At 41.7% G+C, this 18,216-nt stretch overlaps 1 protein-coding gene and 1 long non-coding RNA gene across 2 annotated transcripts in view; one reads left to right on the plus strand and one right to left on the minus strand.

Annotated features, from left to right (window-relative positions):
- The window catches only part of LOC105940978 (uncharacterized), a 48,662-nt gene extending 41,067 nt beyond the window's left edge, over window positions 1-7,595 (minus strand). The window contains exon 1 of the long non-coding RNA XR_013101433.1: window positions 7,440-7,595. This is a non-coding gene — a long non-coding RNA (uncharacterized LOC105940978). The remainder of the gene's footprint in view (window positions 1-7,439) is intronic.
- Window positions 7,596-13,838: 6,243 nt separating this feature from the next.
- fancl (FA complementation group L) overlaps window positions 13,839-18,216 on the plus strand; it is a 34,883-nt gene continuing 30,505 nt past the window's right edge. The window contains exons 1-2 of the mRNA XM_014414393.2: window positions 13,839-14,174; window positions 14,697-14,755. Coding sequence (XP_014269879.2) covers window positions 14,088-14,174; window positions 14,697-14,755 — 146 coding nt within the window. The 5' untranslated portion in view covers window positions 13,839-14,087. The remainder of the gene's footprint in view (window positions 14,175-14,696; window positions 14,756-18,216) is intronic.

Here is an 18,216-nt window from a genome sequence, read left to right on the forward strand (position 1 = left end):
CATCCTATCATCAATGCTGTCACATCATAGAACAAATGGGCTGTGGGATTTTTACAGCCCCCCAAAAACAGGGAATGGCAAAAAAAGGTGTCAGTTAGCATGTGATCTATCGCTGCTCTTTTGTGCCTTTTTCAATAAATGTCGGCCACCGCGCTTCACCCCATCAAAGGCGGCGGGGAAACAGTTAGTAAGCGAGAGACAGAATGCAAATATGACAAAATCAAAACGAGCTTGGGATCAGGACAAAGTGCCACACGTGCTTGGCTGAGGGCCCAAACCACGTTTCGGGGTCTGAAGCGAGAGTAAGAAGGGAAGAGCGCCATGCTTAATCCCCCCGTTTACCCCACCACCATCCCTGCTCTTTTTTTATTTCTTTAAAGTGGGGCTGCCGTACCTACGCCGTACCTACGCCTGTGAAGAAGTTTATCCATGTGGCGCCCACGTGACAAGGCGGCCAGCTTTGTTGCCAAGAGAGCGAGGCAGAGCTTTGAGTGACGGTGCACCCAGCCACCTATACATACCCCCTCAGCGAAACTCTTCCCTGTGCACCGGCTTCGGGCTTGGCTGTGAAAGGAGGCAGCAGCGGCTGTAGTAGTAATGGTGGCGGCGATGGTGGTGGAGGGGGGGATAATTCTGACATCATGTTGCCCTCTTTTGGTCAGCACTTGCAACTGCAGCCCACTGTCCTTTCACCTCAAAGGCAGCTCGTCTTCCTCACGATGCAGCGACACGATGAGATAAGAGCAAGGGAGGTCTAATTTATGGAACAGCCAGTGTGACGAAAAATCGTGGACATTGAACCCTTTTTTAAAAAAAATTAGACAATCTAAAGAATTTACCTAAGGCCAAGCTGGGTCAGATCCCTGCGATAGAGCAAAAAAAATTTCAACCCATCGAATGTGTTTTCCCTCCATGATTATCATGCAGCTTCTCACATCTAACAGCTCCACATTTTCATACTTGTGAGTCAAGCCTGGATTAGAAATTTTTTTTTATTTTATTTTTGGCAGTATCCTGTCTACCAGATTTGAGAATCAACAAGGCCAGAGTTTGGTTTCCGTCCTCATCTTTCTCTCACGTTTCCTCTCTTTAACCAGGTAAAACACTAAAAGATAAAAAAAAAAAAAATTTTAAATAAAAAATTAAGAAGCAGCAAGATGGAGTACAAACCAAAAAAAACCTGCATGCGAGCATAAACTGGGATTAGTGTGAGTTTGAAAAAAGGCGACTAAAAACGAAGAAGCAATAAATCAAAAGGCGAGATGGTGGAGGTTTTTCTCTCTTTAAAATTGACAGGAATTACTCACAAGGTCTGCGCATTGTTTGCGGTGTAAAAATGACATGTTTAAGTGGATCTTTAGAAGACTGTGAGGATGCAAGACATACATAGGTGTGTATGTATTCGAGGAGGAGCAAGTCTCAAAGTGAGATTTGTGTGCAGGAGCGCGCAGTGACGGCCACTCGGCGAGAACAAAAACCACGGATGGAATAAAATGTGACACCTACTTCAATACTGATATTCTTTGTGTTAATTGTTTCAGGAATGTTGGAAAAGTAAGAAATTACAAGTTTAATTTAAACAGTACTTGTTCGATAGCTTTAAAAAAAAATTAAAACAGAAGGAAAGGGTTCACACACAGAGAAAGTTCACATCCAGCCAGGAGTGACTGCACCGGCCGGTGTCAGAGGTTACGTGAGGAGAAAACAAGCGCGAGTAGATAAGCGAGCTTAATCGCTGAGCACGGAGTGGCTTTTAAGTGTAAGTGATGCTGAGTGTGGATTGAGGGTTGAGCCTAGCGTTGTGCTGTCAAGAGCGCAGCATGCTGGTAGCGCCAGTCGCCAGGCAGAGCTCCAAGCCATTTCCCCTAGATGCATCTCGACTGAATCAATAGGACCCTCACAGCATATCATTAGACGTAAGTATTATAATTACTTGTGTTATTAATTTTGCCTTAATACCAGGGATGATATGATATGTAATTCAACCCTGTTGAGGAAGGAGAAAATAAGATAATCACAAATGCATCTCTTATGAAAATCAATGCTGAAATGGATATTCCAATAAAGCCAAACCACTGCCCCTGTGTGTTTTTTTTTTCTTCTCCATGCATATCAGCCAATCATTTTACGCATTCGTGTGGAAAAAAATATATAAATATGTCCGACATATTTCACACGGGCCACCCCTGTCCGAGGCAAAACAATATGGATTTGTGTTGCCTCGCAAACAATTTTAATAAAAAGCTATTGATTGGGGATCGAGCGGGTAGCCTGTGGGCGCTGAGCACCAGACCCCAGTGGGTCCAGATCATTAATGTCCTCAACTGCTGGCTTCACTGGCGCAAATTTGTTCAATAAGGGTCTGGCACGCATGCTTCGGGGGTTTGATTTTGATACAGACACGTCAAGCTGTTTGCCCCCCCCCCCAGCACAGGCCACAAAACTAAATACAAAAAAACATGAAGGAAGCCTGTTTTCTGTTTTTTTCTGTGTGAATATCACAAAAAAAAAATCTAAATGGTGCACATGACTTCAAAAATAAATACGTTTTAACACGCTCACTCCTGCTCAGCTGAAGTGCTCGCTGCAAATATTGCCTGCGTCTCCAGAGAGAGAGACACGGCGCACGGCAATCCACACCATGCAGCGCGTCATCAGGCATCCTCCTGACAGACGGGGTAAAAAGTGTAAAACACACTCTCACATCCTCTGCTGTGTGCCACCTAAATGTATGCAGCCACAATATGTACATCCAAGCAAGAAGCATGTGCGCGCACACACACTCATTTACACATACACTCGCGTATACTTTTGTTGAGCAGGTATCAAAGCCTCGGTGTGGCGAGACAGTTTTAATTACCAGGTACTTTCCTTATGCTTATGATTTCAATTTCTCTCTGCAAAGCTGGTAATGATATTCAAAAAGCCTGCTGGCAACTCCGACTCCTTCTTCTCCCCCTGTCTTTCCTTCCCACTAAAATGTGAATACCCTAGTTTATGGGCTTATTTGTCCTCCAGTCACTTTCTAAAATCTTTATTCTGTCGAACATGTCTTTTCTTTCTTTCTTTTTTTAATGTGAGCCTCACTGGAAGGAATGGCAATAAAGGTTTTTTAGGGGGGGGAAGAGAGGAGCGGAGTAGGGAATGGGGTAGGGTTGGGTGGGAGGGGGATCAATGTAGAATGTATTATCCTGCACTACTGAGACCTACTTCAATAATAAAAGAATTGATCCTTTAAAGTGAAGCTTTATTCCGGGCCTGGCATAGTGAAGGAGGATGGTCCATTCCAACACTGCACAGGCCAGATGGAGACTCACAGCAGGCAATTTCACCACCCACCCAAAGTTTTTCACATTGTATTTTAAATCTGTGTTAGAATCAGTTGCAAAATCACAGAGGAATTCTTGCTGAAATGCATGCATTATAGAGAAGCATGTCCAATAACGCAGCATATGTTATAACATATTCTGCTGGTGGTACTCAGGCAAAGCCAAGCTCAAAAGAGCTTTTTTTGGAGGCTTGAGGGATTAATACATAGGATAACTTAATCTAATATTTTATAGCTTGTTAGTCATAGGATCTCATTAATGTCTACATTAATCTACAGTGATTTCATAAATTTAATTTATAACGCTCTGACGTCTCAGTCATCATCAATAAAAACCCTAACCCTTTTTTTAAAATTGTTTACGGTTAGGGTTGGGGTTGGGGTTACTACACATGATAACTTAGGGACAAGCAACCTCCCCAGGGTTAGGGTTCAACCTTTTTTTTGCAGCTATCAGTTAAAAAGGTAAATTTTCAAAAACTACAAGATGGCACATTTTGGCATTATTGTTTTCGACATTTTCTTAAAAAAGGCAAACCTATTAACCAAACCCTAACCATAACTCTAACCCTGAATATGTCGATGGCAAACTGCTGGATGATGATAACAGGTATAAATATCGTGCTGTCAAAACAGGAGCTGGACACATCAGATCCCAGCAGTGCTTCTGTACACAGCCGCCAGTCGTAAAGCGCCAGCAGTAATCAAACATGAGGGGTGTATATGTAACAAGCACACTTCACAGTATGCCTTAACAAGCACACTCCACACGCTAATCAGCTCAAGTGGACTTGCATCCATGGCTTTGGTTTCCACCCGGCTCAGATGATGAAACTATTTGGATGGTATCAACAGACATCACCGATTCGCGCAAAGGTTCGTCGTGGTGCGGCTGGGAGGGATGATGCCTGTGGTGCCCAGTGATTAAAACAAAGCGTTGGATGCAAAGAGAGGGTCAGAACTAATCGGAGAGAAATAACACACATACACAGGGCGTGCTTTTTCTCAGCAATCTTAAATGCTACCTGCATCGATTCTCCCGCAGGCCTCCAAAGACTTTTCTTCTCGCAGGACAGACGAATCGACACAGCGTCACACTGGGAGCTCTGCAGTATCCACAACTGTGCGGCAGCAAAGGCCACAAACAGCATTGTGAAGTTCACCTGACCACTCAGCAGTTATGGGACTGATCTCCCCTTGGCAAGAAGAAGGCCTTACAGGAAGGAGTTACCACTCTGGAACAACAGCCAGCAAAAACCACCTCTCCCTAAAGAGCTGTGGATTATACAAGGGGTGGGGGGGCTTCACCTCCTAATAGCCTTCAACAGCACAATTTAGAATACCTGGAGTCCCTATTCACAAGGACTTCAGAAGGGCTAGTTACACTCCAATGTAGAAAGAAAGAAAGAAAGAAACCCAGCAAAATTGTACCTGTGTGTCCTTAAGTGCATAAAGACATTTGGCTTGAATCTTTAAATCTGCGGGGACTTCTACCAAAGACAGCCGTCTGACGGACTGCTTTACTGCCCGATATGTCAACTACATCAGCAAGGACCGTGAGGCTCCACAGAGGGTGGTGCATTGCTCAGCACATCATTGGGTGCAAGCTGCACAAGTCTGCGAGAGCCGTAAACCCAGCAGTGCCTCAAGAGGTCCCCGAGAGTCATAAAGGACACAACACAACAGCCTGTTGTTCCTTTATACACCACGCAGTAGCAGACTGAGGAACAGCTTTCTTTCACAAGCAATAAGACTACTGGATTAACACAAGTGCGATCCAGCCTCTGTGCACTGCCATTTTTATACGTAGTATGTATTTGTTCTTACAACTTAAAATACTGAACCTCTTAATATCCACAAATATTATTATTAGCAACTCATCTATATTCAGGGTTTGATTAACTTTTACTTGTTTTTTTAGATTTTAACAGAAATAAGCTAACCCTAACCCTTTGCTGATGTGTGACATTTTTTAGTTTCTTATCATTTTCCCAACCTAACTCTAATCCTACACTTATTTTACTTTATTAATTGTTTCTTATTTTCCAAGAATCATGCACAAAAATACTGATTTTATAATAGAGAAAATGAATTTTAGCAGATTTAGCTACTAAGTAATTTGCATACACAATCCCTGAGCAGGTATTCACAGTATTAGAGTAATATAATAAAATAAAAACACACAGCTTAAAATGCCAAAAATCACATGCACTGTGAAACCATTACACACACCCCGATTCAATAACCACACTATGCAAACACTACATACACACAGTATAGAAATTGGCATCATTTTTAAGCATTTAATCATTGTTATTATTATTTATGCATTACTATGGAACCTCCCAGCCTTAATATTTCACAATTATGTGAAAAGAAAAATTATACTGATGTGTAACTAAAGTGTCACCAGTGAGCTCAACGTGACTTCTTTCAATGTCTTTTTTTCCCTTCTAATGAATATGATGATATCATAATATACAAAACGAAAAGCAGCAAGGCCTCCTGTGTGGCAGGCTGCAAACAGCACTGATGTTGCTCGTCATAGCACGGATGGGTGAAACAACTGACACCGATAACTGAGCCTTAGAAACGATGTGCTGCTGTTTCAGCGCCTGTGCAGCTGCTTGAAGCCTGACAAACAAAAATATTTCCAACCTTCTAATTTTTTAAAGTTAGAAGGGTAAAATTCAGATCTGGAAACCTGATCTACAGACTTGTATTCCTTTTGCACCAGGGCGCACAGCGTGAAAAGTAATAACAATTTGCACATTAAGTCACATAAAATATCTGGTTTTTGCAGCCTTAATTAAAAAATATGTATATATTAAAACTTCCCTAACAACACACACACATACACACACAAACAGTGACCCCAAATTCCACCCATAGATTGGTGGTGGTGAGGGTGTGTGTGTGAAGAGACGGGACAGATGCCCGCTCCTGTAATCCCATCAACTCATGTCAGACAGCAGTCTGGATACAAGCCTATCTGTGAGGCCTGTAATCCACGGGCTAAGACTTCACACGCAGCACTTATCGGTCCACACACATGCAGACACACACTCTTACGAGATATTTGGGGGAGAAAAGTGATAGTAGATGGGTCCCCCACTCAGTTTGTGTGAGGGAAAGGAGAATCTGCATGTAAGCGAGGTTAAAAACATCTTTTAAGATTCCAAATCCTGTAAAATAATCACAAGTAAATGGATCAGATGAGCTTTAAAAACTAGTTGAAATGGATCTTAAAATACAAACAGAAAAGCAAACAAAAAAAAAGATTTTTACTGAGGATGGGGAAAAAGAACAGAAATTTGATTACACTGTGAACAAAATCTGTCTGGCTTTGATGGAACTGAGAGTGCCGAGCGTGTTGGTGCTGACATATTACATGCAGAATAATAAAATAAAGAAAAGATGCTCTGTATAATTTGTACATTAGAATCTGACTAGTGGAAGAAAAAGAAGAAGCAAAGAAAAAAACACGTCTTGAGATAGGAACGAGAATAAAAGCCACAAACACTCCCACTGCGCTTAAAAATCGCAGAATATGCTATTCAGATAAAAAAAAACATTACACATTCATTCAAACGGTGCTCAAAAAGGACAAAAACACAAGATAATCTACAAGCGGGCATGCACAAATTCCTTAATGCCGTCAACACAGTTTTTTTCTTTTTTTTTGCTGTCAACCCATTCAATCAATCAGCGGTCCAGAGAACAATATGTTCCATTATCATTCAGATACATGCAAAACGCCACGGAGAGAGAGAGAGGAGGGAGAGGGGGGAAAAAAGAAGAAGAACGAGAGAGATAAAAAAGGCAAGTCGGACAAGGCACCCCTGCTCATGTCTTCCTTCAAAGAGAGGGAGAGGGAGGGAGGGAGAGAGAGAGAGAGAGAGAGAGACTCAGGGTGCAGGACCCACACGGTGTAGTTCCAGCCAATTGCGTTCCAGAGAAGTGACCATGGCCAGTGATAAACAAAGCACCATAGATCATTCTTCTCCCAGACGGAGCCCGGCGCTGGAGGCAGCGGAAGGGAGAGAGCGGTCAGACAGACAAGAGAGCAAGACAGAGAGAGAGGAGACAGAGAAGACCACAGAGAGCTCACCGCCTATATTGCCCCTCTGCTATCCTCAGATGCTACATTTTGACGCCCTTTTTTTTTTGCAACTGGAATGCCATTAAAGCCGGCCGTGTCGCACGCCTGCAGAATTTGTCTCTGTGACAAGAAGGAGAGAGCGAGCCAAGAGAGAAAGACAGAGAAAGAGGGAGGGAAGCTGCTTCTGCTGCTGCTTCCTTCTCCCACTGCCACTGTGCCGATGCATCATATTTAAAAAAGAAAGAAAGAGAAAAAAAGCAACAACAGCCTTAAATTGTTCCCACTTCCCTAAGAGAACTGAAAAAAGGGCATTCAAACACTTACCCACTCCCAGATACAAGACTCAGAGTCAGTGTTCATTTGAGCCCAATGTGCGTCAAAACAGAAACCTCAGATATTCCTCAAAAAAAACAAAAAAACAAAAAAACAGACGTGCAAAGAGGAGCAGTGAGGTTCTCCCTCTTTTGTTTGTGTGCTTGCCTGCCTAGGTTTCTCTATTTGCATCAGCCGGCTTTTTTTTACAGCTTTGAAGCAGGTGGATGACAAAAACATCAATCTCTCCAGGCACATTGTGTGGCATGCACGCTTTGACACACTCCCCTCACCAGCTCTATACTGTATAATCACACTTTCCCATTCTCTGCTCGCAGCACCGCAAATGAATACGGGACTCAAAAGGAAACCGAAGGACAAGTGCGCATTGTCGGGGAGCACTTCTGTAGTAATCATGTTGTCATTGGATTAGAATAGGAATTTGCTGGATCTCTAGAGTTTCATTTGCCATATGTTGAGGTGATTTTACTGGTTGCTGTTTAAGGGGAGACACTGGTGGATTTAATATACGGAGAAAAGTGTTCTTTAAGAGCCCCCTACAGAATTATTTGTGTTTTTATGGATGGGAAATGGACTGATTCCTATATAGTGCTTTTCTTCTCTACTTGAGCACTCAAAGTACTTTATACAACACGCCTCATTCACCAATACAAAAACTTTCTTCTATGCCTTAATGGCTTCTAACTAACATTCACACACATTCACACTTTACATCGAAGAGCAACTTGGGATTCAATGTCTTGCCCAAGGATACTTTGGCTAATCGTACGGTTGGCGGTCGGAGCAGTCAACCACCAACCATAAGATTAGCAGATGACCTGCTTTACTTCCTGAGCCATTCTGTAAAAACACAAACCTGCTAAAGAGTAATGGTAAGGTGGTGTCAAATTTAAGGAAAACCAAATTTAAATGGTGGCTCAAGCTTGACCTTAAAGTTCCATTAACTATACAGACAATGATCAACATCTCTGCTTTTAGTGGTAAATACACTACCAGTCAAAAGTTTGGACATACCTTCTCATTTATTTGTTTTTTTTTTCTATTTTTATAATGTTCTACAATGTAGATACACACTGAAGAGATCAAATGTATGAAGCAAGATATATGGAATTATGTACCAAATTGAAAAATAACTTCAAATGTGTCATATTTTTTAGAATCCTGAAAGTAGGTACCCTTTGCTTTGTTGACCGCGCTGCAAACCCTTGGCCTTCTCTCATTGAGCTTAATGATGTAGTCTCCTAGAATGGTTTTCACTTCACAGGTGTGCCTTGTCAGGGTTCATTTGTGGAATTTCTTGTCTTCATGGGACCATCAGTTGTGTTGTGCAGAAGTTAGCTTGGTACACAGCTGACAGCCCTATTTGACAACTGTTAGAATTCATATTGTAGCAAGAACCAATCAGCTAAGTAAAGAGAAACGACAGTCCATCATTACTTTAAGAAGTGAAGGTGAGTCAGTCTGGAAAATTGCTAAAACTTCGAATGTATCCCCAATTGCACTCGCAAAAACCATCAAGTGCTGCGACGAAACTGGCTCACATGAGGACCGTCCCAGGAAAGGAAGACCAAGAGTCACCTCTGCTGCTGAGGATAAATTCATCCGAGTCACCAGCCTCAGAAATCACAAGATAACAGCACGTCAGATTAGAGCCCAGTTAAATGCCACACAGACTTCCAGTAGCACATCTCTAAATCAGCTGTTCAGAGGAGACTTTATGGTCAAATAGCTGCTGCGCCATGGCCTGGCCTCCACAGTCACCTGACCTAAACCCAATCAAGATGGTTTGGGATGAGATGGACCGCAGGGTGAAGGCAAAAGGGTCAACAAGGGCTCAGCATGGGAACTCCTTCAAGACTGTTGGAAAACCATTTGAGGCAACTACCTCATGAAGTTCATTGATAGGATGCCAAGAGTGTGCAAAGCAGTAATCAAATCAAAGATATAAAAAAATATAAGACATGTTTGGAGTAATTTTACACTTTTTTGTATACTAGAGCAGATACTAAGCCATAGCTATCTGTTGGTCATGTGTCGATCAAAGTAGCCATGCGGCCAGGTTGTACTAAAATATTTGACAGATTTTCGAGCGCCGTGTACATAAAATCGTTTTGAGGTCAGTAAACACAACCAGAATTCATACATAAGGTACACGGGATTATAAGGGGCACTCTCGATTTTCAGAAAAATCAAAGGATTGATTTTAAGTGTGCCGTATTTTCCAAAAAACACGGTAATAACGCCGGCTCGCTAGCATGCGCTACCAAAAATAGTGCTTTGTTGTGTATCTGACGGTTGAAAGCTAAACCAGTTCCACACTGAAGTTGCAGCATTTTTACAAACCAATTCTGGTTCATCCGTTTCATTCAACGATCTGCTTTCGCCCTCCTCATTCTTCGTCGCTGCCGGCACGCTTTTTCTGCCATGTGTGTATGAAAACAAATGCGCGTTTTACCCAAATTCTATCGCGATATTTCATTTTCTTATCGTTGCCCAACCTTAAACCAGTATTACCATGAACGGTATGATATGGCCCAGCCCTAGCTTGGAGTTTACAAACCAGCGGGTGATGGTAGGGGCAGGGATAGCTCAGTAGGTAGAGCGGTTGCCCCATGATCGCAAGGTCAGGGGTTCGAATCCCCTGAACGGCTACCCTGAGGTACCCTTGAGCAAGGTACCACCCCCACACGCTGCTCCCCGGGCGCTGCACTGGTGGCTACCCACTGCTTCACTGAGTGAATGGGTTAAATGCAGAGAAGAATTTCCCCACGGGGATCAATAAAAGTGTACATTATCATTAAAAGGACTGGTTCTTATGTAGCACTTTTTTTCTCTGCTTTTGAGCTACTACAGCCCACCAACCTTCATCTGTTGTTCTACAAGCTATTGACTTCACAGGACTACATAGAGTCCTATGAAAACTTTATTTTTCACATAATTGTATCTAGTAATTAGCAATAATAAACTAATAGCATACCAAGAAAACAGTAACTGATTCACTAAAACTGAAGCACAAATTTCTTGAATGGGCTTTAAGACACAGCAAGCCATATTTTTGACAGATAATTACATTATAAAAGCTCCACAGCAGGAAGATCCACTTCAGTGGCTGTAATTAGCAGATCTGAAGCAAAGAAGAAAATGAGGAGGTAAAGCTGACTGTGTGAAAATACCTGTCAATCAAATAGGCAGGTATCCAGAATGATGGATTAAAAAAAGAAATTTTATCCCTATAGAGTTGTTATGAAGTGGTGAATATCCATAGTCTAAAACACATTTTTCTACCAGGCTATAAAATATACTTTTTAATATTGTATTATTTGACACTCTAAATCTGTAATTGGTCTTAGTGATGAGGGGGTTCGGGCATATGCAGAAAAGCAATGAGGACAGTGCATCAACTTGGAATATTCCACACTTGATGGCATCTTGTGCGATTGCCTTGGAGTAGGCCTCCGGTGTGGTCTTCCACAGTCTCACTGAGTTGCTAATAAATGTTAGCACACTATCAACCTTGTACAGTGTCAAGCACTCCCATATCCATGATTGGTCTGCCTGGTCTTAGAGTTCTGGTGTACTGCTCTGTCAACCTGCTTTGGTCCTCTGGTGTTATTTCCAAAGATTTTTTTAAACTGTGCTTACGTATTGACTCCTGTGCCTACTCACCATGGTGTCTAAAATGCCTGAGTGTCCCTTAAAGGGATTTTTTTATGATGGGTCTGGATGGATCAGTCTGGATGAGTACCTCATTGGGTGCTGTTAGGTTCTTCAGCCAGTAGGTGCAGATGATGTCAGGTCTTTGTACTGTTCAGCTCTTCATTTTGGAAACTTCTTGGATGTCTTCCTTTGTGATGTTGACTGGCTATGCTCTGGGAGACTGCTGCGGTCTGCTCTTAGGTCCACTAGGCACTTGGCAGTGGTGTCAACTCTTTCTCTTAGACTCTTAGATTTTTGTCCAGCATTATTAAGTTTCAGTGTTGGGTCCCTTGTAGATAAGAATACGTCCTAGATGGATCTTTGGAGAACAGACCATGTATTCTCCTGGCCTCTGTGTTTCTGGTATATCGCTTCAGTTTAGTGGCAAGAGTTATGAGCCTTTGTTTGGCAGTTTGTAAAACGTCAGTAATCAACATCTCGTTGTGTCTCTTTTTCATCCAGGACCTGTCTCTCATGATACTTTTGTGTATGAATAAGTATGAAAAAAACTATTATGAATAAGTGTGGAATATGTGTGGCCAAATGGCTGTAAAGTGAGAGAAGGTGACCTACCAGCAGGCAGAACAGCAGTTATAGGGGATAGCTACAAGTGTCTGGGTATTCCACAGGCCAACTAGAACCATGATAAAGATGCACAAAGGTCAGCCACAGCCAAATACATTCCAGAAAATAAGACAGGTGCTGAGAAGTCAGCTGAATTGTTGGAATTAAATCCAAGCCATCAATACATATGCCCTTCTGATCATCAGATGCCCAGCTGGAATAATAAATTGGCCACAGAAGTAGACACATGCCACTGATGTCAAGACACAATGCACGGTGTCCATCTGAAGTCCAGCACTTTTTCTATGGTTCTTTGAGCGACATAGAGTGATGGAGGGCAAGGAGAAGTGCAGGTCAGAGTCACAATCCAGGCTGAAACACAGAGCATCTGCCAAATAGGGATGGGTATCGTTTAGGTTTTATCCTATACTGGTGCCAAACTGGTACTTTTGAAACTGAGAATCTGAGCATAGCAGTACAAGAACAAACCCTAAGCACCAGATCCATAGAGACAGTGCAGAGGAACATCTGGGCCACATATGGACTAGAAGTCCCCAAGTCCTAATGGGAGACACCACCACAAGTGGTTAAGAACAACAGGAATAGGTTCTAGACCAGGGGTGTTGAACTCCAGTCCTTGAGGGCCGGTATCCTGAAACATCCTTTACATGTGTCCCTGCTGCAACACACCTGAATAGAATTTGTAGGTCATTAGCAAGTCTTGACTACATGCAGAGGTGGCAACTACTAACCCTACTCAAGTAAATTTAAATAAAAGGTAAATAAAAGTACTTCTAAAACTGCTTTTATTGCACCATGTTCATTCACTCTTGAGCTGCTGCAACATGAATCACCAGCATGCAGTTCACTTCTGTGGACCTACTAAATTTTATTCAGGTGTGTTGCAGAAGGGAGACATGTAAAGTTTCAGGACATCGACCCTCGAGGACTGGAGTTTGACACCTGCATTCTAGGCCAACCAATCACATGTAGTGGCGGTTGACAAAGTAGTGATAGATATGACAATCCCAGTGGAAAGCAACTACTGGAAGAAGGAGCACACAAAATAGAGAAGCATCATGGGGTGAAGAAACAACAGATGTGGAAGGATAAGTCAAAAGTGGTCTCAGTGGTAATAGGAGCATTAGGAGCTGTTACCCCAAAAGTGGAAGAATGGCTTTACCAAATTCCAGGCACATTTCGGAGGGCTCTGTCCACAAGAGCGTAGTCCTAGAAACAGGACCCTCAAATTCAAGGCTGTCTGGTAGAAGACCTGAGCTTGAGAAACACACCAACCCCCAGGGCAAAGGTGTCAAACTCTGGCCCACGGGCCAGATTTGGCCCGCAGCCTAATTACATTTGGCCCGCGAAGCTGGCCTACTGGTATTATACAGCTAATATATATATTGTTTAGTATTAAGCTTTGCTTGTTCCATATTCAGTTTTCCAGCAAAACTTATTTGAGTCCATAAGAAAAGATTCATTCCTATATCTGGAGGAAGATTTTTTTTTGATAAATATTAATGTTAGCCCGCGACTTTGTTCCAGTTTTAAATTTTGGCCCACTGTGTATTTGAGTTTGACACCCCTGCCCCAAGGGATGAGAGCAAGATTATATATAAAATAAAAATTATGTTTCTGTCAATTAGACGCAATTACATAATGGGCAATAATGTCGGTAATTTTCAGTAATTTCAACAGTTAAACCTTCCGTAGAGACCGGCAGTTAATCAGTAAAATCATCAACACACTAACGTTTAAACGTCACACCAACGACTGTCAAGAAACTTCAGAATTACGATACTTTTTGTAAGTCTTTGAAAGCAACTCGATGACGTCGACTGTTTGGGATTTAATGGCGGGATGCAGGGGTTGCGATTGATTCTCTTGTCAACGCACCTCTTGCTAATTCTACGTTTAACAGCTTTAGCTTGAATTTCTCAGGTTTGGTTCAAGTCAGCGACTAATCAGAAAGTGCCAGTCTGTACGGTCCAACTCAAGCTAGGAAGTAGCCACCCTGCTTTGCGAGCGGAAACTTAGGCGTAAAAGGTCATAGAAAGTTTTATGGAGAAATCACTGGTAAACGATAACCCGTTGCTTGTACCTCTCAACAAGCAGCAGACAGTCTACGATGGATTTATCACTGTTCAGGTAAAATTATGCGTTTGTGTGTTGTTTTTTGTTGGACGTATGTCAGTGTCATATTGAAAAAACGATTAATTTAAAGATTTTTTGCTTTGGATGCAAATACTTGTCTGGAAACCATATATTTAGACATCTAACTGATTTATAGAAACTTCTGGTAAATTCGTCCTGTTTTTTAAGCAGCTTACATTAGTATCGGTAGCAGAACCGTAATTGTATTAGCGCATGAAACGACTTCATAAGCTGGTATATAATCTTGAAAGCAGTTACTTACTACGAGTGTCATGCCGTATTAAAGCGATGAAAAAAAGTTGAAAACGTGGTCTAAAGTAAATTTCTATTATTTATGTGTCTCTTGAAACACCCAAAGAAACGTAATATTATCCAATTCCTTAACGTAGGTTGGTCGGTCACGTGTTCTTCATTAGCGCGTTAGTTGTAGAAGGCATTAACCTCTGTGGTACACTGATCGCAGAGCTAGTAATCTGCTTTAATAATGCTTTGTCTTGTCCCCCCCCCCCCCCCCAGGAAAGAGACTTCAGGATGAGAATAGTACTCCCACCAGATCGACAGCTCAAGGAGGCCAAGTACAAGCATCCCCTTGCATTCTCTGTACAAATGTTTTAAATGTGATACGGGATAAGGTCTAATAAGGGAGTTGTAGTAAAGTGCTGCTATAATGTAGTAGTTAACAGATTTGCTTAGTAAACTAAAAGCTGATTCCAGCCAAAGACTCAAAGAACCTTTGGGGTTGCATCAGGAAGGGCATGCTGGGTAAAACTGTGCCAAACAGAAATACCTTAAAAATATATAATTTTCATGAAAATGACTTATAAAAGCTTCCAAAGAATAAAAAGAAAATAAGATTTATATGAAATGGCTTAACTTTCCCACATGTAGTTATGACCAACATCATCAAGCAAAGGCTCTTTTCAGGCAGAATCAACTTCATTATAAGGAAGTAACAGTATTTTAGTGTATCTTAATTTGTGAGAGCTAACTTAACAGTATTGTTTAGTAACAACATTAAACTGCATTGTTTGGTTCCTAAGACATATCCTCAGCTTTCTGCTGCTTCCCCTTAAACCAAAACTGAATTTCTGTTGCTGCTATTTTTCCTGATTCGCGTCTGTCCCTGCTCAATTTTACGCCCCACAGGTTATTAATTATAAGACTGTGGTCTGTTTTGTGTATTCCATTCAGTTTTATTGATATAGCGCCAATTTACAACAACAGCCACCTCTGGGCACTTTATATTATAGACCTTACAATAATAAAAAGAAAACACCAAAAATCAGATGTTGACAGCGGGGAGAAAGAACTCCCTTTTAAAAGGAAGAAGCCTCCAACAGTACCAGGCTCAGGGAGGGGGAGCTGATATAGAGAGTATCTTGAACCAAAACATTCTACAGGGTGGGCCATTTATATGGATACACAGTAATAACATGGAATGGTTGGTGATATTAAAGTCCTGTTTGTGGCACATTAGTATATGTGAGGGGGCAAACTCCTCAAGGTGGGTGGTGACCAATGGTGTGCTTGGTTTCAACGTAACTTTATTCTTTCATGAGTTATTTACAAGTTTCTCTTTGTTCACAGCCATTGACATGTCGAAGAGGTTAACACATGAGGAGCGGATCGAAATTGTGTTGATATCTGGTGACGCAGTAACCGGGTCATTGCAGCAGATTTCAATCCAACACTGAACCAGTTTCACGAAACTTAACAAGCAGTTTGTTAACTGTAGTATGGGAGATGGGTGGTCTCGTAGGGTGTCTTGCACATTCCCTGAGTTTTTCCAGCAAGATGGTGCACCACCACATTATGGGTGCCAGGTCCGAGCATTCCTAGATGAACAGTTTCCTGGAAAGCAGATTGGTCGTCGTGGGCCAGTTGAATGGCCCCCAAGGTCTCCCGATCTGACCCCCTTAGACTTTTATTTTTGGGGTCATCTGAAGCCAATTGTCTATGGTGTGAAGATACGAGATGTGCAGCACCTGAAACTACGGATGCTGGATGCCTGTGCTGGCATTTCTCCTGCGGTGTTGCTATCAGTGTGTGAAGAGTGGGAGAAGAGGGTCGCATTGACAATCCAACACAATGGGCAGCACATTGAACACATTTTATAAGTGGTCAGAAACGTGTAAATAACTCATGAAAGAATAAAGTTACGTTGAAACTAGAGCTGGGCGATAGAACGATAACGATATGTATCGCGATATAACTTTTACTCGATAGAGAAATTAAGCTATCGCGATAGACCTCGCCGCGCTTGTCCTCTTAAAAAAAAAAAAAAAAAAAAAGGTCAGCCAATCCAAATTAGGTAGCGCAGAGCCGAACCAATCACAGCCGCAGCGTTACGTACAGCACAAGTGCCAAGCCGCACGTGTGTTTGTTTGGGAAGCAGCCAGCGCGTAATGGAGGAAATGAGTGTGCCGACTAGAAAAATCAACCGAGCGTGACCGAAGAGAAAACAGATGATGGTTCCAATGCCGGAGAGATTGTCGAACAGAAGAGCCATAGAAGTTCCGTAGTGTGAAGGTATTTCGGCTATTTCAAGTCTGACAAAAAACAGAGTAGCGTGCACTGTAAATTGTGCCGAAAGCAAGTCTTAAATACAATAAACTGGTGCATGCGTCACACTGTGCGCCACGTTATTGTTTCGGTGAAATGAATTTCTACAATACTGTTAATTCTACTCTCTGCAGTGTTTAAATGCTTACATATACACACAGTTACTGTCCCTCCACACATACGACTCGGTTCTGCTTCTATGCCGCAGCTTTGTTTACTTTTTCCCACCGAGGCTTCTAGACTTCTGATTGGCCAACATTTCTGCACGGTTAGGAATCTAGCGCCACCTGCTGCTTTGGCATGTTCATAGCAGCGTTTTCCTTCATTTCTGCCTTTATGTGTGGACGGATTATTTTTTAAAACGAAAACGGAAAATCTCCGTTTTCAAAAATACCCGTGTACGTGTGGACGTAGCCTCAGTCTCTGACTGGAAGCGCTAATTCGTCATTCGGCTTTTGTCAGACTAAAGTAACTGTTAAAACTGTTTGAAAAGCTAAGCTATACAACAAGGAGAGATTGAGAATTTCCTTTTAGTTCTCAGTTTATTTGATATTGATAAAAGTTAGTCAGTTTTGTCTGTTCTTCTGTAAAACAAACTAAGATTTATTTTTAGAATTAATATTTTGTTTCTAAGTGGAATTGACAATTTAGTAGTCTGTTTTGTTTGTTCTATTTTGAAACTTAAACGCTTTAGCGGCTGCCTTTTGTGTAGTTTGCAATATTTGCCTTTATTTATCTGAAAAAGTCTCATGTTCCTTAAGTACATCTACCCTGTTGAACTTATTATGGGAAATAAATATTTAAATAAAAACAAGCTGCTGATTATTTCACATTTTACTTGTGAGCAACGGCACATTTAAATCTTACAAATATAGTTATTTGGCTTATATCGTGATAGATATCGTTATCGCCTGAAATGGAAAAACATATCGTGATATGAAAAAATCTCATATCGCCCAGCTCTAGTTGAAACCAAGCACACCATTGTTTTTCTTGTGACATTACCAATAAGTTTGATGTGTCACATGGCCCTCTTCCTATTGAAAAAACAAAAGTTGTATCCAAGATGGCCGACTTCTAAATGGTCACCATGGTCACCACCCATCTTGAGGAGTTTGCCCCTCACATATACTAATGTGCCACAAACAGGACTTTAATATCACCAACCATTCACATTTTATTACGGTGTATCCATATAAATGGCCCACCCTGTACTTTTAACCACAAGTAAGTCTGCAGTGTGAGAGTGAAGTTATCTGTTGACATAATATGATATTATATGGTCTTTAAGATATAACGGAGCGTGATTTTTCTGGACTTTATATGCAAGGAGGAGGATTTTAAATTCAGTGCTGGATTTAACAGGGAACCAATGAAGGTTTAGGGGAAATTGGATCTCTGCCTCATGCACATTTGCTGTATGTATTCGTATGATTGCATCTCACCCTATCCTGAGCATCTTAAGGATTCACTA

The sequence above is a fragment of the Maylandia zebra genome, linkage group LG13, assembly GCF_041146795.1.
Source record: "Maylandia zebra isolate NMK-2024a linkage group LG13, Mzebra_GT3a, whole genome shotgun sequence".
Lineage (NCBI taxonomy): Eukaryota > Metazoa > Chordata > Actinopteri > Cichliformes > Cichlidae > Maylandia > Maylandia zebra.